At 47.4% G+C, this 20812-nt stretch overlaps 1 protein-coding gene across 3 annotated transcripts in view; it reads left to right on the forward strand.

Annotated features, from left to right (window-relative positions):
- TBX4 (T-box transcription factor 4) overlaps positions 1-20773 on the forward strand; it is a 37760-nt gene extending 16987 nt beyond the window's left edge. For all 3 annotated transcript variants that reach the window (XM_048324624.1, XM_048324623.1, XM_048324625.1), the window contains exons 4-9: positions 710-829; positions 2438-2585; positions 13442-13594; positions 16143-16231; positions 16566-16807; positions 18072-20773. In XM_048324624.1, coding sequence (XP_048180581.1) covers positions 710-829; positions 2438-2585; positions 13442-13594; positions 16143-16231; positions 16566-16807; positions 18072-18694 — 1375 coding nt within the window. In that variant the 3' untranslated portion in view covers positions 18695-20773. The remainder of the gene's footprint in view (positions 1-709; positions 830-2437; positions 2586-13441; positions 13595-16142; positions 16232-16565; positions 16808-18071) is intronic.
- Positions 20774-20812: the final 39 nt, after the last annotated feature.

Below are 20812 nucleotides of genomic sequence, written 5' to 3' on the forward strand. Positions count from 1 at the left end.
TTTGGTGTTGGTTGCTGAAGCCAGTGGCATGGGCACATTTGGTGGGAAGTTCTGCCATGCTCGTGGCTCCAGCAAGGTTTAATGGGCGTGCTGTGCATTTGGGAAATCTGGGAGGGCAAGAGGAGCCTGTCTGCACCACCACAGGGTTTAACCCTTTGTCTCCCACAGGCTTTGTTGATCCTCAGTTCTCAGTTTGTTGGAGGGAACACAGGAGTAGTGGGGGACCTGGTTGATATTGGGATCGTGTGAATGACAAAGCATGTCTCATTTTCCTCTGAAATGTAGTCAGGTCTCCTGACTTTCCAAACACTTCCACAGCAGCAAGAAATCTGCAATTTTGATGCTGCCATAAGCCAGGTAGAGCTTCCTGTAGAAGTGAGGGCTCCTTGTCCAAGCCTCCCACAAACAGGGGTGTGTTGATCCCCCCATATCTCTCTCTGCACTTTCCTTTTCCTGGCACTGCCCCATAGCCCCCCTTCACTATACCCTCATCAAAATTTGTGCCCCCTTTTGCACTCTCTCGAAAGAGAGAGTTTAATTCAGGGGACATAAAAGCAGCAATATTTTGTAGCTCATTTGTCCTCACGTGAATTCACTTGATGGTGGATCTGTTTTCTGGGCTGCTGCTCCACGCTTCCATCGTTCCAGTGCTTTGTGATAAGTACCAGTGCTTCCAGTGCTAACGTGATACCCCTCTGCTTTTCCTAAGGAGGATGTTTCCCAGTTACAAGGTCAAAGTGACTGGAATGAACCCCAAGACCAAGTACATTTTGTTGATCGACATCGTCCCGGCCGACGACCACCGGTACAAATTCTGTGACAATAAATGGTAAGACAACACTTCTGTTTGCCTTCTTTTCCATAGGAACATTGCAATTGGATCAACCATCTGTCATGCAAACTTAGAAACCGGCATAAACACCTTCCCATGGGAAGGATGCCAACATCCTGGAGCTCTTTTTGGTGGAACAATGATGGACACAAGAGCCAGGGCTGGAAGTTTAAAGGAGACAAATAGAAAATGAAATATTATTAACAGGCTGGGTGATTAACTGCTGGAAAAAAGTGCTGCTGGGGATGGTGAGTTGTCCATCCCCAAAGTGCTCTAGGCTGGGGAGTTTTCTTGGAGAAGATGCTTTAGGACAAGCACAGGTTATCCTACACGTGCAGGGTAGGAGGGTAAAACCACAGCCTGCCTTGTACCAGAGGCTGGACAGGATGATCATTTTGGCCCTCAAAATTAGGTCTCTATGTGACTCAAGAAAAGTTTTAAATTCCTTTCTTCTATAGTAATACTTTGCTTTTAAGAGAGCAGCTATAAAGTGAAATGTGGGGTGGTTTACTCAGAGCCCTGATTGTCTTCTGTTATTTTTCCCTTCCTTTCCCAGTGAAGTTACTTACCCGAGAGGCAGCTGGGATTTTTGCTTTCTGACAAAGGAAACGTGTTGTTTTCTCTTTTGATTTCCCCCCACAAAATGCCGGGCAGCCTCCCTCACTGCCACTATTCGCTGTGGTTTCCCCAAACCCTTCCACCGGCTGCTGCCTGGTGAAAAACAGTGAAAAATTTCACAGGCAACGAGGCCGGTGACATCCCAGAAAGCAGTAATAATTTACTTGCACTTAAACTGGCTGCTCCAGTTTAAAAACAAAATCCCTTTTCCGTGTGCTTTTGTCCCGGAATGCCGCTGGGGAAGAGGAGTGGAATGAGGGTCTCTGTGCCACAGTGGCCACTTCATGTGTTTCAGACATTGAACCCGAGATGATGGATAGTTGTTAACTCTGTTTAATTTAGTTTTTGCCAGCCCTAGAGCTGTTTCTCCATTTCCTTTTATTGCTGTGGAAAGTTTCTGTTGTTTTTGGTAATATTACTTTTATTGGGGTTTTATAAGAGGAGAACAATGTGGAGTAATGAGGGCGTTGCCACTAAATGATGTCTCATGGCTGGGCCTTGTGTCCATGAGAGCTGGTGGTGGTGTGGGGCAAGGGGAACTGCAAAAGGGTACTGGGAGCAGCCCCAGAGTGGGAAGCAGCCCCTTCCCACTGGGAAAGGCTGTGAAGGGTGCAGCCACACCAGTTCCACTCTTGCCCACAGGTACTTTCTCCTGGGGAGCTGTTCAGGGCCATCTCCCTTTGCAGAAAGTTCTTTGAAGGCTTCCAAAAACCCAGACAAGATCTCCTCCTTGACCAGTGCCAATGTGGAGACACTGCCCCAAGGAAATTCAACGTGGGAGCAGGGATGGGGTTACTCTGCCAGCCTGTGATGCTGAAACAAGGATCCCAAAAACCCCATGGGCAGCAGGAGCCTCCCCCAGTCCCCGTGTCCCAGTGCATCCCCCTAGGGCTGGCGAGAGGGTCGCTGGGATGCATCCAAGGACAAAAAGCTCTCCTGTGCCCGGGCTGTGCCAAGGTGATGCCATCTGTCCCTCTGTGTTTGCAGGATGGTGGCCGGGAAGGCCGAGCCGGCCATGCCAGGCCGGCTGTACGTGCACCCCGACTCCCCGGCCACGGGAGCCCACTGGATGCGGCAGCTGGTGTCCTTCCAGAAGCTAAAACTCACCAACAACCACCTGGATCCCTTTGGACATGTAAGAGAGACACTCTGCAAGGGGTTTGGGCCTGCAATGCTGAGTTTGTGTCTGGGCTGCTGGGCGGGATGTCACAGTTCATTTAATCATAAGGAACAACAGTGTTTTGTGCTGTGGGAGGTGTTTAATGCGAAGGGAAGGGTCCATGTGCTTCCCCTGCTCTTGGAAACAGCCATGACTGGCTCAGTTGTGTCCTGCTGGATGCTACCGACATTTTCTTTTGTGCCCAGGAGCTTTCCAGGCAGTGCTGTGGGATTTTGAGCCCGGCACGTGGTACATGCAGCTCACAGAAACAGGTTGCATAAACTCCTGATTTTCCAAGCTGGCTTTGGCAGCCCTATAAAAGATGAAGTATTTTATTTGGAAAATCTTGATTCATGTGTATTGGGCATGCAGAGGTGGGGAGCACACAGTTATCTTCCCCAATGCATTTAATAACTCAGACCAAGGACCCTTCCAGCCTGCCAGGAGAGTGAGTGCTCAGATACTGCATATAAAAACACAGACCTGTCTGGTTTGCACAATTTGAGCTGAAAGTCACATAAAAATAAACTGTCCTTGGTGAGAGGAAGGGAAGAGAGTTTAAAATTCTTCTAGGTATAGAGCCATCAGCTCCTCTTTGTACCACAGGTAAGAGAATCTAATTTATATCATCAAAATGTGATTTTTAACCTGATGGTGTTTTAAGCAGCAGCAGTTTGGGAGGCAAGGGAGGCTGTGAGAAGGGTGCAGAGTGGGAAGGGGTGTATCTGTCTTGCTTAAAGTGATTGTGCATCGAGCCTCTAAAGAGCAGCTTTTCATTTGGAGTCCACATCCTGATGCCTCCCAAAGCTGTCCAGAAAGTGCAATTCTGAAACAGCTAAATCAGCTGGAGCTTTAGGGGGTTGACTCCATAGGCAGGATGACCCCACCAGCTGAAAACACTGCTAAAAATCCAGAATTTTTGCCAGTGTTTGTAATTTTTTGCAGATTTTGAGCTTCCGAAAGCCGTGCGTTGGTGCCGCGCGTCGCCGGTGCCGGGGCCGCGCCGGGCTCTGGCAGGACCCGGTGATAACCCAGCCCCACGCTGGGCCCTGACCCCCTCCCCAACCTACTGACCCCACCGAAACATGTGTGAACTTCAAAGGCTCCCCGGCACCGTTTAATGCTGCTGTTATTAATCACAGCCCATCTCTGCTCCCCCTGAAGGGGGGAAGCACCACGGAAATGAAATGAAACAACTGCATCAGGGCTCGCACAGTAAAAGTGTCACAGAGCCACTCCTGCCACCGTTTCGGTGCCACAGCCATCCCGACCCCCTGGCTTCGCACGTGGCACTTTTTGCTCTCTGTTTTTCTCTTGGTTAACTCTGCAGCTTAATATACGACTGTTTATGCTGTAAAATGTAAACCATAAAACATACAGGATGTGCGATGTGGCTGTAAAACAAACAGGATGTGCCGTGTTGGTTTTGCAACTTTAAACGTTTGCTTTTCTTGACTTTGTCATTTTTTAACTGAGATTTTAATGCTGCATTTTAACAGGGGAGATTTTAAACACCCCCCCCCCCCTTTCCAATGAACAGCCTGCTTGTCTTCCCACAAGATTTCCCTAGTGAGACAGTAGGGACTCTAGTTGAGGTTTTGGGGTAATATCCACCATGCCATGGCTCCAGATGAGTCCTGCTCAGTGCCCTTGAGCCATGCCAGCCTTGTACCACTGCCCAGCACCTTTCCTCTGTCATTTATGGGAAAATGCCTGAAATAATCTATTTGAAGTGCCTGGTTTGCTGCTCAGTTCAGGCACTGACAACCTGCCTAAGTGGGATTGAGCCCATTCTCAGAGAGCTCCTCATTAGGCTTCTAAATTAATAATCTGCTTTAGAGACGTGGTGCTGCACTTTTTGTGGTGCATGTGGGGGAGAGCTGGACCCTGCACCAGGAGAGGGGGAATGCTCCCATCAACTCACACTGAGAGCTGTTGTGCTGTTGCAGGGGTGGCCGATGTCCCGGGGCCAGGCAGGGCCTGTCCCACGAAGGCATTACGTTAGGAATAATAACAGCTTCTCATTTCTAGGAATTTGTTCCCAGCGACTGCAAACACTTTCTTAAAGCTCCCTAAGAAAAACAAGTCAGAAAAGCCACAGGGTTTGTTTGCCTTCCCATGCGCCAGCGGAGCCTGCCTGCCTTTCCTTTTGTCTTTGATTTCCTCCAAACCTCAGAACCACGTGGAGTGAGGATTTCTGCAGCCTTGGCTGGGGCAGTTTTGGGTGTGTGGGCGGCTGCCCAGCCACTTGGCCACTGCAGTGTCCCCATCCCTATATGGGGTGCAGCTCCTCTGAGCCAGCTCCCAGGATCTCACCTGAAAGGCGGCAGAAATTTCACATTATTCCGTTGATAAATGAATCCATGCCCTGACTCTGTGCACTGCAATAGCTGCTTAATACCAGGGACAAGCAGCCCCATGGAGTTTATAAGAAGTGGAGGCACATTTGAGGCTTAAAATAAGTAAGATAAACATCTTAATTAATAAACTGTGGAGTTGAAGCCTTTGCTGCAATCCATGGAATTAGACTGGAGATTATTTACCGTGCTGGGGATGTGGGAAAGCCTCACTCTCTGACACCCAGCCCTTCCTCTCCAGCCTCACAAACCTCACTCCTGCTGCTTCCCCTGGCCTGTTACCTGTTGTGGTAAATTATTAGTTACAGCCAGAGGCATGGGAGGCATTTGTCAATGCAGGCAGGTAAAACTGAGCAGGTTTTATATCAGAACAAATTCAGAGCTCTGTAATCTGCCTCAAACCCCTGTGGCTGAGCAGGTTTTGTGGCAGGTAAGCCTGTGCCCAGCTCACACACCACAGCCTGAAAACGTGGGCTGTATATTTTGCTCCGGGGGGATTTTTCATCCATGAAAGGCTTCTTTCACAGCAGGCTTAACAACTGAGGAACGTTCATGTTGAGAATGGATTAAGAAATCAGCAGCCACTGTAATGTTTAGCTACAGTGAGGTCTATCTGATCCCAAAGAAAGCACTGTAAGCCACCTATGCTTAGAGTGAAATCTGAATTTATGTATTTTCAAAGCATTACATGCAGAGATAATCAGCCTGATAGAGCCTCTGATTTATGTGGGGCTGGTGAGTGATTATGAGCATGAGGGATGCTGGCGGGGCTGGTGCTTTGCTCTCTGATGCCAGGGGAGTAAGAGGGCATTTGCAGAGGTGAAAATTATCTTGTAAGTGCCAGCAAGGGTGGCACATCCCTTACCCAGTGGATGCTGCCTGGGAAATGCCTGGCTGTGTTTTCCAGGTGAAAAAACAGGAATTGCTCCATCACTCCAGGTTTTTTTGTGCTAATCTCAGCTGTAGAGGATGCACAAAAATCCCATCTCTGCTGGAAAGGGGAACATAACACCTGTACCTCTTTAGAAAGTCGATTCAGGGCAATATGGGAAAATAGCAAGTGTGTCTCTCCACAGTGATAAATCCTCAGGAATGGAATTCCACTTTATTCAGAGCTTTAAAGTACATAAACAGAGGGTGGAAGGTGCCCGTGAGATCATCCTTATGGAGCTGTGGGGCAGCTCCCAGCCCCGGCGGGTGAAGGGTGCACAGGGGGGTGTGAAGGGCCATGAGGGGGTGGCTGAGGGGCTGCAGCTCAGAGCTGCAGTGAGGTTGTAGGGAGGACATGGGGAGGCCTTTTGGGCATTGGCTGGAGGACTGACCACAACTGGTGGCTCCAGACATGTGCTGGCAGCTCAGGAGCCCGGGATCCTTCTCTGAGGATCTGAGGAATGGGGCTTTTAGTACCCAGAGGAGTTAACGATGAGCTGGATGGCAGCTGGGAGAAAACATTCCAGCCTTACTCCCAGGCCTCTCTTGCCTGGTTTTGGGCAGGCTGTGAGCGCTCAGAGTCACGTAAGGGCAGCGCTCACTGGCTGGAAAATGGGAGAGGAGCTAGAGCATCCCAGGAGGGGTTTGTGCTGTTGTTGTGCTGTTGTTGTCAGTGACTCCACTGAAATGAAACCTCTCTGCCAGAGGACTCAGGTCCTGCAGCCAGGCCAGCTTGGAAAGGGCAGGAGCATCACATCAGTGTTCCTGAGAGGTTCTGACTGGGACCAGATCAATTGGAAATTATTTTCTTGAAAAAAATATGAAGAATAGATTCTGGAATGTATAAAGGTATTCCTGCAGGGAAACAAGCAAACAAATGAAGGAGATAAGTAATAAATGGAGATTAGAAGTGGAGGTTGTGACAAATAAAAGTAAATATTTAATTTAATCCTCCTCAGCATTGCAGGGCTTGGTTTTGTTACAAGCCTTGTACCTACCTTGCTCCTGGGCTGCTGCTGGTGCCTTTTAATTGCCTTAATTACTGTATCTACTTTTAAAATAAAGCTTTCGTTGTAGTTTCTGAGATGTAACCAAGTGAGGTTTAAAGCTACAGGATATTATAGATGCCTTGTCACTCATGACAGCGTTTTAAGTGATATTCCTGTTTTTCTTGACCCAAATCTGCTGTTTACTGGCTTTACTCTTTAAAGCTGATGAGTTTGTTATTTCTTTTCAGATTTAATATTTGCACACTTGGTTTTATGTGATTATCACTGAAAGCCTTAATTTTTCCCCTAGTCCTGGGGTTTCCTTTTCATTTTTCTATTAATTAAATCTCAGCCTTTTTCTGCCTGTGCCCGTCAGACGCACTCAGGCGCTTTTAATTAGCTTCACGTCCTGCTAATCTTGCAAAACCCTAATTTTGATTCATAATTTTTTTATTTGTTTGCTTTATGACTTGTGGCCAAGCAGTTTCCTCTCGGGTGCTGGTGGGAGGTTTATGTGCTGCCTTGGAAGCAGCTTCCCCCCGGCACTGGGATCACCAGAGGGAGGGAGGGAGGGAGGGAGGGAGGGATGGGGCCACAGCAGCTCCCAGGGGCAATCCTGCCTGGGGGGAAAGGACACAGCCTCACCCCTCTTGTCCTGCTCAGAGCAATGCTGTGGTGTCTTTGTAGCAGGAGAGCACTTTCACGCCCTTATTTTCAGTAAAAAATGGCTTATATGTATATATATATGACATGTATTTTATATATGTGTATATATGATTTCTTTGTAATAGTATATATGATTTCTGATATATATATATAAGGAATATATGCAATATGTATTTATATTTATATTTATATTTATATTTATGATGTATAAGAGTTCATATATATATATATATATATATATAAAATCTCTCCCAGTACTAAACCACCTTTTTTCTCAGTCCATTTAAACCTTGGGAAAACCCTTTTGTCCAGCCCTAAATTTGCAGGCAGTTTTTTCAGAGCATCACTAAGCCTTCTGCTGAAAGAATATCCATGAAAAGATTATTTTCTTTTTTTTTTTTTTTTTTTCTTTTGGTACCCATTCATTTTTGGAAGTCAGAGCAATAGTGGTGCCCAAATAAATTACAAAGTCTGATGTGAAGTTTTACATTGTTTGCTGAGAAAAAAAGGGAGCGGAGCAGAACTGTGTGCCACTGGGAATGGTGTGTGTTCCACAGGGATGAATGGATCCAGGGTTTCCATTTAAATAGCTGGGGAAGAAGTGGCCAGTGGAGTTGGTGGTTGAAAAGAAGATTTACTTCTGTCTGTTAAATCTTTTTTTTGTTACATTGCTGCTTTATGTGAGTCAAATGCAGTGGATTTTGGTAAAATTTAACTGGAATCAGATCCTGAAATGGCCTAGTTTGGAGTGGGAGCCGGCCTGGGGAAGGGCAGGGGAAGAGGTCACTGTCTGGGCAGGGCAGGAGGGCAGGGGACAGCGTGGGGGTGACACTTGGGGTGTCCCAGGATGTCACACCTGGGGTCCCTCCAGAAAAACCCTCCCGTGCCAGAGTGGAGGTGGAATCCACCCCAAAGCTGTATCCCAAGGCCAGGAAACACCTGATGAATTCCAGCTGATGGGAGATGAAAAAGGACCGAGACAGAAAAAACCCAGAAATCCCAGCTTTGGCCATCTTGTAAGGAACTGTTTGTCTGAGCTCATGTTGAACCTTTTCCCAGGATTTTCCAGCCTTTCTTTTATTCCCTGCTGTGCCGACTGCCAGGACAAACGTGTGGATTTGGGAGGCTCCTCCACAGCCCTGCAGGAGCAGCCTGGCTGGACTCAGGACTGGGACTGGCTGGGAAGAGCCCAGCCTGTGCTGGTGGGGGCTGCAGCCTGTCCCTGCCTTGGGGCAGAGCAAAGGGAATCTTTCCCTGGAAAGGGAAAATCCACAGGATGAGATTCAGGGAATTTTAGACCTCGTGTTTTATCTGCTGGAGAGGGTGTGGGATATAATGTTTTATTTGGTGGAACTAGAGGATCTTAAGGGTCTTCCCCAATGTAAATGATGGTGTGATTTTCATGGCTGGCTTTGGGGTGAGGTGTCCCTGTGAGTCCCAGGATGCAGGAGGAGCTGTGATCCCACATCCCCCTGGACACATCCCGGGCAGCACAGCTGGGTCAGCTCTGGTGCTGATGGAGCACCTCCAAACCATTCACTCCTAAAAACCCCTTCAGTTTGGGATGCCTTATACCACTAAATGCTCTAAATATTAATTGAGATGATTCTGCAGAGCCTCCTTGATTAAAACACCATTTTTTCCATGCAAAAAACCGGGATTGTCAGGTTTTTGTTCTGGGCCGTCGCGCTCCAGCTCCGAGTCCCAATGCGGGACCAGGGCCAGCCTCAGCTCAAAGGCTTTTTCACTTTGAAAGAATAGAGGGAAGGAAGAAAGAAGCAGAAAATATATTGAAATGCAAGATTTTATATTAGTTATGTGATCCCCTGGGAGCAACCATAAAATTATGTGGCTTTTTCGTAGCCATTTACTATTCAATATAAAAAGGGGGGTTGCCATAGCAACCACTGCATCATATGACATCTGATACCTTGGCGAAACAGGGAGCTCTTAAATCAACTCCCCAAATTTCATATGAAAGTAAATACATTTTACTGGTGATTTCAAGGCGAGTTTGCCTTGTGACAAAGAATGTGGCACCATTTCCCCTGCTCAGCTCCCGGCCTTTGGGCCCCATCCTGCAAACTGGCTGAAGCCCTCGAGCCCTGGAGCTGACATTACTCAGCAGTGTGAGAGATTAGAAGTTAGAGGAGTTTGTTTTCCTAAGTAAAATTAAGTGAGAGGAGCAAATGACACCCTTTTTTTTGACATTTCTTGCTGATTGGGGAATGACAAAAAAATGAAGAAGTTGAGTTCTTTAACAGCTGAAATTCCAGGTGCAAGTGCGTGAGCAGCACAAAGGAGGGAGATGGGGGTGAAAGTAAAAATAAAAATTAAAAGGATGTTTGTATAAGCTCACATTGGACTTTGGGCTTGTGCTGTCTCACAGCCTGGTCAGCACGTGTGACATGGAGGGGGTAGCAGTGACATCACCCTGGGGATGCTCTGGCTCCTCTGCCAGCACTGAGGCAATTCCAGGGGCAGGGGAGCAGCCAAGAGGTGCAAAACATTTCTCAAAATATCCGGGAGCTCTTAGTGCAGCCCAGGAGGGTCCCCACTACTGGGTCCCTGCAGGTGGTTTCATTGCAGCCTTTTGGTGCTTCCCCAGTGATGCTCTTAGAGATGAAAGATGCCATTTCTCATATTTAAAATAGATTTTTTTCTTGGAATGTGTGTTTTCCAAGCAGAGAGAGTGTTGGGGTGGTGGTGGTGGGAGATGGAATCCCCACAGGGCCTGTGGCAGACTGTTGAGCCAATACTTCCTAAATTAGGCATGGTCCATCCATTAAGGATTCTGGTTGGGATATCTGTTTGGCTTACCATTTGTTGGTTTGGTTTGGTTTTGGTTTTAATACATTAAAAATATTATTATTTATTTATATATATTATCCATGTCTGGGCTGCTCTTTTGTGGACAAATGGACAAGAACACCAAGTTGCAGAGAGAAGCTTTCAGTTCCTGAATTTCCTCAGGAAACTGTTTTTCTCATTTCCCTTCCTAATTTTGTCTTTGTCCTTCATCATGCTCAAATTCCCTTCTAACCAACACACCAGCAGCAAGATGAGGCAACACCATTTCTTTTTTAGCATCCAGCCTATCCCAAACTCTCTACATTTTGTACAAAAACAATTTCAAAATGTTTGTGGCAGTGTCTGACACTGAATTAAGCTCCCCATGACCTTGCAATGAGAAAGGTAAGTGCAGGAGAATACAAGGTTATTGTTTCAGCATCACCTTTGAGGCTGAGGGCTCCTACGTCACTGCTCAGTGCTCTGTCCCATCCATTAAAATACTTCTCATTTTTGACACAATTCTTGAAGTTAATCTTTCCACTGATGTTTGTCACTGGAGTGGAATTTACATTTGTTTTGTGTATTTTTAGCTTTCCAAAGCAGCCTTGAAAACTATTTAGCCTGAATTGTTGGCCTTTCACTTTGCACAGACGCGGTGTTTTGTGGCTAAAGGTTGTTTTTGGGGTGGTTTGTAGGGATTTTGAAGGCACAGGGATTACAGCAAGCACAGGTGAGGAAGGTGTGTGGAGTTCTTGTTGTCAAGCCTGTGAAACGTTGGTTTTATGCAGAGAGTTGTTGCTGACCCCCCAAAAGATGTGAGAAATCCCCTGTGCAGCTGGTGGGGAGCCACACACTCAAATTCTGACAGGAATTACACTGAGACAGGTGGGCAAATACTCACTTTGGTGCAAGGGACAGAAATCCCAACCTTGTAAATGCAGTGGCAAAATTAGGCCATTTAGGGTTTTTTCCATGATGAACCTCCAGGCAGATTTGCAGGCACAACTGAAACATTGAGCATCTGTCAGAAACCCTTTCCTGAATTCTTCTATCAGGCTCCAAGAAGTTCATTTGTTCATTTTGGAAATTGTTTGGACTCCTTGGCTTTGAAGATGTTATTAAAAATACACTTACCTTTTTAAAGGGGTCGTTATAGCCCAGTGGATCCTGCTTTGGAGGGGGAACACAGGCTATTCATGCAGGGTGTATCAAAACTTGGGGTCCTTATTTTCCCTTTAGAAATCTCAGTTTAAAGTTGTTTTCTTCATCCTGAGGCTGAGTTGCTCTGGCTCTGGGGAAAAGTCACCTGTCCTGGGCAGTGTGGAACAGACAGTGAGGAGAGCTCAGCAAACCCCAGCTTTTGCTCCAGACAACCATTATTTATCAGCATGGCTCAACCCTTAATTACTGAGAATTGAAATGTCCCTTCTTATGACAGTCCTGTCCCTCGGGCGTTACTTTGTTTTATGAGTGGCTGGTACATGAAAGCAGCGAAAAAGCTCCAGCCCAAAACCTGAGCCGACCCTCTCAGGTCTACCCCCTGCACCTCAACAGCCACAAAGTAGTTCAGAGGCTTGATGCAAAGCTGATAAAATGCCAAAAATTCCTCGTTCTCTCTCTTGGGGAGCAGGGAGGGCTGTCTGGAAAACGTCAACAGTAAAAATTGCATTTAAGTGGTGCATAATGCAGCAGCTACTGTGGGCAGGGGGACCTGCAGCAGCAGAGGGGGTTTAGAGAGCACAAGCTCCATGCACTACCTCCCATCCCGGCTGGAGCACCTGGAGCTGCTGCTGTGAGCTCTCCTGGGCATGGGAATCATGGAGAAGAAAGGGTTCCTGAACACAAAGAGCAATCACAGAACAAAAACCTTCTGCTTCTTGGTAATTCTCATTTAAAACTGGCTAAACCCGTAATTAGTGTGAACTGATGGTGCTCTGCTACACTGTGCACATCCATCCATCCATGCATCCATGCATCCATGCATCCATCCATCCATCCCTCCCTTTTTTCATCCATCCACCCGTTTATTTACCACCAGTGGAAGACCCCACCCACCACAGTGTCCCCTTCTTGGCTCTTTGCCTGTCTCTGTCCTTGCTTTGGGCACCCCAGGGGTGACAGCCTGGCTGGAATCCCTCTCCCCCCGGAGCAGCCGGGCTCAATTAGCCCATTTGGGAGCGGAAAGAGGAGATTGGAAAGAATTATGCTGAGAAAACAAGGCAGCAATATTTCTTCTTTGCCCAGTAAAAGGAATAAAGGCTTTTCTTAAAACCATCCCACTTCTTAAAAGAAATTCCATTTCTTGAAGCCATTTCCTTCTGCAGTGTCTGGGCACATCCCTTCTTTGTGGAATCTCAATGCTGGGACGGGATGAGCCTGGACAGCCCCTCTGAGCCCTGAGAGCTCCACCAGAGGGGCCCTGTGCTGGAGCCAGGCTCTGATCCCTGCTGGACCTCAGCCCTTCCCCAGCCCCCCTGGCACCCTCCATAAAAAATCCCTTGGCCAGTCCTGCCTTTCACTGGCTGAGACTCGAGGAGGGGAGAGGTGCCTGGACCAGCCACCCACACTCAGCCACTCCACAAACAGCAGGAAAACCCAATCTGCTGCTTTGTAGTTTTATTTTTTTTTACCAGCAGATAAAAGAAAAATAACTTTCTAGCTTTCTTTCCCCTGTGGCTTCTGTGTTGTTTTTTTTTCCTCTGCTAAACTGTGTATTTTTCAGCTCAGTAAAGTATTTATTAGGAATCTTTACAGACCAGTCTGCTGGTGAATTATATATTGTACAGCTTCGGCGTGAGCTGGGAAAAAAAAATTATGACATTTTTTCCACCCAGACTGATTCTATCCAATAGCAATAGGAAAATGAGGGTTTACCAGGAAAGCTTTAAGTTCAGCTCTGCTTGCCAGAGCTGCAGATACCTTTTGTGCCTTGGTTCATGTGCATTTCTAGAATGTCAATTTTCCTTTTTAATTCGCAAGCAAAGCTAAAGCTGAGCTCTGCTGGGCTTTGGGTCCTGCTGCAAAGTGTCCAACAGCCATGGCTTGTCTCTTCTCTTTTTTGAATGGATTTCTCACTTCAGCATCAATTGTTTTTCAGATCATCCTTAATTCAATGCACAAATACCAGCCCCGGCTGCACATTGTGAAGGCGGACGAGAACAACGCGTTCGGCTCCAAGAACACGGCTTTCTGCACCCACGTTTTCCCAGAGACCTCCTTCATTTCAGTCACCTCCTACCAGAACCACAAGGTAGGCAGCTTTTTGGGTAGAAATGCTTCATTTCTGGTCAGGAACTTTGAGAGAGGATCTCCCTGTTCTGCTGCTTTAAAAGACAAGTTTCCATCCTGGCTTTAAGCACAAGGGATGAGCCAGGATGCAGCTCTGGAGGAGCAGGGATATTACTGGTAACAATATTTTGGCAAAGCCTGGGCTCTCCTGACTTGCTGTGCTCATAGAACTGAGATGTCATTCAAACAGCAAAGCACATCTAATAATGACCAGTAAAGCTTGCTCATAAATCTGCAGTGAAAAGTAATTATAGAATGTGTGTTTAGTGAGACAGACGAGGAATGTAACCATAAAAACGGAGCTCGGAGCTGGCTCTGTGGTTTGCACGGGCAGGCAGGAGGGGGTTGGGGTCTGGGAGGGTTTTTTGGGGGTGTAAAGTACAAAGGGCTCAGTTCTGTGCTCTGGGTGGGTGTCAGGGGCACCTGTGTGCTGTAGGGGCTGGTTTCTGCTCGGAGTGTGGTGTTACTTGTGCAGTGGGCAGAGTTCTGTCTGAGGGCTGGATCCCAGCAGGACTGACAGCAGTGGGACAGTAAATTGTCACCTCCCTGTGGCAGCAGGAGCACTGTCACCAGGGCAGGGACAGGGGAAGATGACAGCAGGGAATGGAAAGGCTTCAGATTCTATCCTGCTACTGCTCTGCCTTTGCACAAGCTCCTGCTCCCAGGCATTTTCCTAATGGGAAAGTGCAATTGCAGAGCTGTATGAGGAATAATTAATGAATTAATTGGAATTTTTAAAGTGGATCAGATTCATAACTAAAGGTGCAGAGTGAGGTAGTGCTGCCAGAGCCCTCCTGTCACCCTGAATGTGAAATCTGCCATATGTTACTGTACCAGTTCCTTTCCTACACATTCATAGGAAAATCCTGCAGGAACAGGAACAAGTGTGAAATTCTTCCTCCCCAATAACCTGACCAGAGCTTTTCCTCCCAAGCAGGATGCTTGTGTGCCCTTTGATGCCTGAAGCATAGAGTCCTTGCAAAAATTTTGCAATTAGTGAGCCAGTTAAGAGACTCAGAGCAGAAACAGGGATGTGGTGTGGCCAGGCAGGGTGGGGGAAAAGTGCCCATTAGGACACTGAAGGTAGAAAAGTTGTAGCTGTTGATGTAAAATGACCAATTGCCCAAACATGGTTAACCAAAAAGACTCACAAGAGCTTATATTTAATACATATTTAAAATGTCTGGTGTCAATGGTGCCTTTCATCCCTTAAGTTCCCAAAGTGCTCTATAAACTCTGTACTTGCACTGTCACTGCTGTACAGCTGCTGCTGGGGAGGTTTGTGGCTGGGGGGAGCACAGGGTGAGCCTGACAGATTTAGGGAAAATGTCCTAGATGAGCCCAAATTCTTTTCTGAAGATCCTGGGAGGAGCCTCTGTGGTGCTGCCCAGCTCCTGCCCTGGGATCTGCAGGCTGGGGGGGATGGACACTGCCCTGAGCAGGGGACACAGGGACCTGCAGCAGGTGACAAGAGGCAGGAGGTCTCACCATGACCTCACTGTGGTCTTGAAAAAACCTCAACCTCAAAAAAATACCGGAATGGTTTTATTTATTCTCTTGGGCATCAACAATTAAAAACCTGGTCTGGGTGTCTTTTAGAAGAAACAAACCACTGAACTATTTTTAGCTCAGAAATCTCCTGCTAGCAGGAAGTGTGGTTGTAAATAATTGTATTCCTAAAGAAAAAATGAGGAAGCTGAGGATAGAGGCTACCCCTGAGCATAGGTCAGGGAGGAAGGTGTGTGTTCACCCCAAATCCCCTCCTGGGCTGGATAAGGCCAGGGGAGGGTGACAAGGAGGGACTGAAGCTCTGATCCTGCTCACGTCAGAGGAAAACCACGGTCACTAAATAACAAAATGAAATGAAGATATACAAACCTGCTGTCAGGCTGTGGGTTTGGAAGGGTCCTGTGCTTCTTGTGGTTCATCAGCTGCTTGAGCTTCCCTGGAAGAGCCCGAGCCCTGGAGGCTGCTTAAATTCACATGTCACCACCTTCCCCTCCATCACTGATAGCCGCCAGCTGTGTTCTCAGGAGCTTTTTTGGTGAGGGATATTTTTCAACATTGCTAAAAGTGTAGTTGTTACTAACAGCAACACTCATGCAAAACCATCCCAAAGCAGAACTGGCTGCTCTCCTCAGCACTAAAATGGGATGCAGGGGGCTCACAGCAGGGAGAGGGGCTGTGCACTGAGTTGGGGTGCTTTTCACAGAGGAAAAATGTGTGAATGGTGGCCATAAAGGTGGATGAAATTGTTATGGGAATTAGGGAGAGCCACACCATGACAAGCAGGGCTCTCTACCATGGAAACATAGGAAACCTTTAAAATCAGACAAATATATTCTCTCTATCAGGAGTCCAGAAAAATAACACAGGGCCCAGAATAAGACTCAGACTCTGCATTTCTCAGGGGTCATCGGGACTGAACCCACCAGCTCAGCCCTGCTGCTGTTGCACTTTTGGTCTGATTTGCTTTCAAACACTTCATTCTTGGTTTTGTTCTTTTAAAGATAACCCAGCTGAAAATTGAAAACAATCCCTTTGCCAAGGGGTTCCGGGGCAGTGACGACAGCGACCTGCGCGTGGCACGGCTCCAAAGGTACTGCACTCCTTGTCCTGCTCCTCAGGGGCTGCAGCTCTTTGGAGAAGCAGCTTAAAGGTGCCAGAGCCACGGGCATTGTGTTTGCTTGTGCTTGAATGCCATTGATATCCTTCAAAAGCTCTCCCTGTAACGCTGTGACACACTCTGTGCTGTCAGTTCTTGCCCACACCCAGAGGAGTGCGGTGAGTTCATCGTCTGAAGCAAAGGGTGGTGAAGTCATTGGCTGGAGATGCTCTGGGGGAGCCAAACCAATATTTCATCATTCTGTTGATGAAATTCTGATGATGCTGGTCGCTGCCTAACCAGTCTTAATTTTTCTCACCTCTTTTAGCAAAGAATACCCAGTAATTTCCAAAAGCATCATGAGGCAGAGGTTGGTGTCCAGTCATGGCCAGCTGTCAGCAAAGCCAGATGTTAACCCACTCCATGGGAATCACCAGACCCTTCAGCATTATCAGTATGAGAATGGTGCTCACATGCAGTTTGCAGCTTCGGATACTCAAGATCTGCCACTCAACACCTTCACAGCACAGAGAGATTCAGGGCTCTTCTACCATTGTCTAAAAAGAAGAGGTAACTCGAGTTTACAGCTAGAAAAATATTACAGAAAATAAACCTGAGAGCATGAGTCCGGTTTGGATTGGTCTCTTGGGCTTTGATCTTCAAAAATACTGCTCTGATTGGAGTGATTTGGAGGGTCAGGAGCCAAGAGCTGCTGTTTGGGGCAGTTTTTAGTGAGTTTGTCCCTTAGAAGGTAAATTAAGACTCTGAGTCAGAGCTGAAACAATTAATTAGAATGTATAATTCAAACGGCATGGAGCTCCGGTGGAAAATGATCAGCTGAATTAGAAATTGTTTGCAGGAGGCCATTAGCATTACCAAAATTTTGCACTTTCCAAGGCAAAACCATGCGCAATTCCCTCAACGTCTGCAGACCAGTGGGACTGTGGGAGCTTGGTATAAGCAGCCCTTTCCTCTCATCCACTAATTCCCAAATTTAAGTGAGCTGTGACTGCATTCTCTTCCTTTTAGTCCAGCATCAGATGAGATCATGGCATGTTTTAAATTAAACGGAAAAATTTTGCACAGAAGAAAAAAATCCTTCTATTTGCATGTCTCACTGCCTGCTAATTTATTTAAGCTGGGAGAATGCTCTGATCATGGCCAAATGAAGAATCTAACAGCACCAGTAATGAAGGCTGCAAGGCAAATGTGTAATTTTAGCAGATGTTTAATGTGCAGATGAATTCACTAATTCATCCAGAGAGTATTCCTAATAAGCAACAGAAAGCTGCTGGGGAACAGGGCCATGGTCCTCACAGGAGAGGGGCTGTGCAAAGCTGAGGAAGGGCTGCTGAGTGGGAAAAGGCTCCTTTATCTGGAAATATTTCTGCAGCTTTTGACGTGAATATCTGGGAAATGTAGAGCCATTTTTGCAGTGACAGGAAGGCAGGCTGTGATAAGACCCTTTAAGAGACTTCTTGAATTTGTCAGGAGGAACCGTGCAGGAGTGTCAGGGCCCTCTGTTATCTGGATGAACGTGGAGTAATCCCTGATGTGAGAAGAGTAGCCCAGTCCCTCACTTAAGCTGACAAATGTCACCAGAGTGCTTTGAGGCGGGGGATTAACCTGACATTTGCAGCACAATGTCTTTTTGATGTTGTACATTGTTTGCCCAAACTAAAATGGTTTAACTGGATTAAGCTGAGAAAGGGCACCAGCTGAGTGAAATAATCGTGGCCGCACGCTCGGCCTCCAAGGGGACGCCCCAGTCCCAGCTCCAGCAGAGCTCTGTCAAACCCGGGAGCTGCTCCTGAATCTCAATTTGTTTTTGCAGAAAGCGCTCGGCACCTGGACCTGCCCTGCAAACGCTCCTACCTGGACGCCTCATCCTCGGTGGGGGACGATCACTATTTCCGCTCGCCGCCGCCCTACGAGCAGCAGATGCTGAGCCCGTCCTACTGCGGCGAGGTGGCCCCGCGGGAGGCCTGCATGTACTCTGGCTCCGGCGCCGACATCGCCGCCGTCTCGGCCGTCGACGATCTGCCGCCCCCGCCGCCCCCCCTGAGCTGCAATATGTGGACTTCAGTCGCACCTTACACCAGCTACAGCGTCCAGACAATGGAGACTGTCCCCTACCAGCCCTTCCCTCCTCACTTCACCGCCACCACCATGATGCCGCGGCTCCCGGCCATTGCGGGCCAGGGCTCGCAGCCGCCGGGCAACGGCCCCTTCAGCGTGTACAACCAGCTGTCCCAGTCTCAGGTCCGGGAGCGCGTTCCCGCCTCGTCCTTCCCCAGGGAAAGGGTGCACCCGTCCGTGTGCGAGAGGAAACCCCCCTCCCCGCACCTGAACGCGGCCAACGAGTTCCTGTACTCACAGAGCTTCTCCCTGTCCAGGGAGTCGTCGCTGCAGTATCATTCAGGGATGGGGACTGTGGAGAACTGGACTGACGGGTGACCCCAGGGCCCAGCGATGCCTCAGCCAACGTTACTGCTCCAGGACAGTGTTTAATCAGTGTTGATACCTGTGGGTAACTTGCACTTCAGTGAGACACATGTGCATTTCCAGAGGGATTTGTGTGGGTGAAGAGCTTGTATCTTCAGGCACACAGAGAATTCCATCTCCTGTCCCAGTGGGTTGGATTCATCAGGCTCTTACTAACTCCCAAATAAATTCATTCTCATGTCTTCATCCGGTAGAAACCATCTTCATGACTAATGAGTGATGTAGCTAGTCATGTTCTTTTGCTTGTAATGTTAAACATCCGTGAGCAAATTTTGGCTATTTGGGAAAAATATGAGCTTCACTTTTACGGTCCTTGGCTCATGAAGCCACAATCTCCCAAAACTCCAAGGAAAAACCCATTTGATCGGTTGCATAACTCAAGGACTGCCATGGCAGCACTTCTGTAGCCCTTTTGATCTGTAGAGATTCCTTGTTCCTCTGGAAGCGAGGGAGCAGTGGGAGCACGGGGGCCGGCAGGAGCGCGGGGTCCAGGAGCTGCGGGGTCCAGGAGCTGCGGGGTCAGGGAGCTGCGGTGCCGCCCCGGCGCCTCCCAGGCAGCGCAGGGTCCGTGCCACGGGCACAGAGGAGAAGGCACGGATGCACAAATGTCTCTTCTTGCCCCCACACCGCCGTCGGTCCTGGCTGTGGGAAGCAAAGAAGTGAAGAGTTAAGCCCGAGGCCAAACAGCAAATTAATTGCAGCATTAGGAACAGACCCAGTGTCTTCAGACTCCCATCCCTTGATTGAATCACACTTGCTTATTGCAATATATTTATGAAGTTTAAGCTTAAAAGTCGCTAATACTTTCCAGAACCAATTTCTGTATTTGCTGGTCCTTGATTTCTTTCGTATTCAGCTGAAACGTGCCTTTTGTGCTATGTTCTTTTCTTTTGCAGCTAACTCAGACAGAATTGTTTTCAGCCTAAAGGAGGCCTAGAGGAATGTTTTCTCAATGGCGGGGTGGGGAGGGAAGAGCTCCCAAGACCTGTCAGGCTCTACAGTGTACAAATCTTTGTAGAACAGGTCAAATCTGTAACCAGTGTATTCATTGCTCCTTTTGTTTACTGTGGAAGTGTCCAGAGCTGATTCCTTCAGGCTGGCTTTGCCCTCTGCAGTGTCCCTGTGAGTTGCTGAGGGGGGGTCGGTCACATTGGTTGGATCTGATGATCTTAGAGGTCGTTTCCAACTTCAGTGACTCTGTAAGGAGGCTGACACTCACGTGGCGAGGCAGTGGCATTCCTTCTGGGACAAAACTCCACTGCTCTCACTCACAAAGCTCCTGTCCCAGTCCGGCCTGCAGTGTCCATCCTGCTGAGCTCCCAGGCAATGCTGCCAAGGGACGGTGACACAGAGGTGATGCTGGAGTTTGGTTCCACTGAAGAGCACAATATTCAAGCTTTAGTCATTGCACAGTGGGGTTTTTTTAATTCTTCCCACTGCTTCCCAAACGAGCAAAGGCAAAAAGCTGAAATCCAGGTTTGGAAGTCGGGAAGTGCTTCTGTGTTTTGGTGAATCCATCCCAGGAAGGAGCCCGCTGGATGAGGGTGGCCGTGACACAGCCCCGAGGTCACATTTCAACCAGGACAGTTCCCTGCACCTACTCAGCAGAATTCGTGTGTGACTGGTGTGGATTTTGTAACCAGATTTTGGAAATCACTACAATTTTTGCATGCTGAATAGCTATTTATATACATATATATTTTATATATATATATATATATAAAATTATATATATCACAAATGCAGGCCACGTGTCCAATTCAGCTTTGCTTTTGACAAATGAAATACTTAATAAAAATGAATGTTGCAAAGGGGTTTTTTTTTTTGGAAAGACATCTATTTAAGATTTTTTTTTTATTACACACCTTTGATGTAAAAACTAAGAATTGGTTAGATAAAAAAAACATATACTACAGATAAATCTTTATTAGAAACCACAGTAGATACAGGCAGTATGAAATTTTTAAATGTTTGTTACATAGCATGGACATTTTATTTTACATATCAAAACATAAAGTCATTTTACTACTATAAGCTGTCTCTGGGTGCATTTCAATAATTAGTATAAAA

Source organism: Corvus hawaiiensis, chromosome 20 (assembly GCF_020740725.1).
Source record: "Corvus hawaiiensis isolate bCorHaw1 chromosome 20, bCorHaw1.pri.cur, whole genome shotgun sequence".
In the NCBI taxonomy this organism is placed as follows: Eukaryota; Metazoa; Chordata; class Aves; order Passeriformes; family Corvidae; genus Corvus; species Corvus hawaiiensis.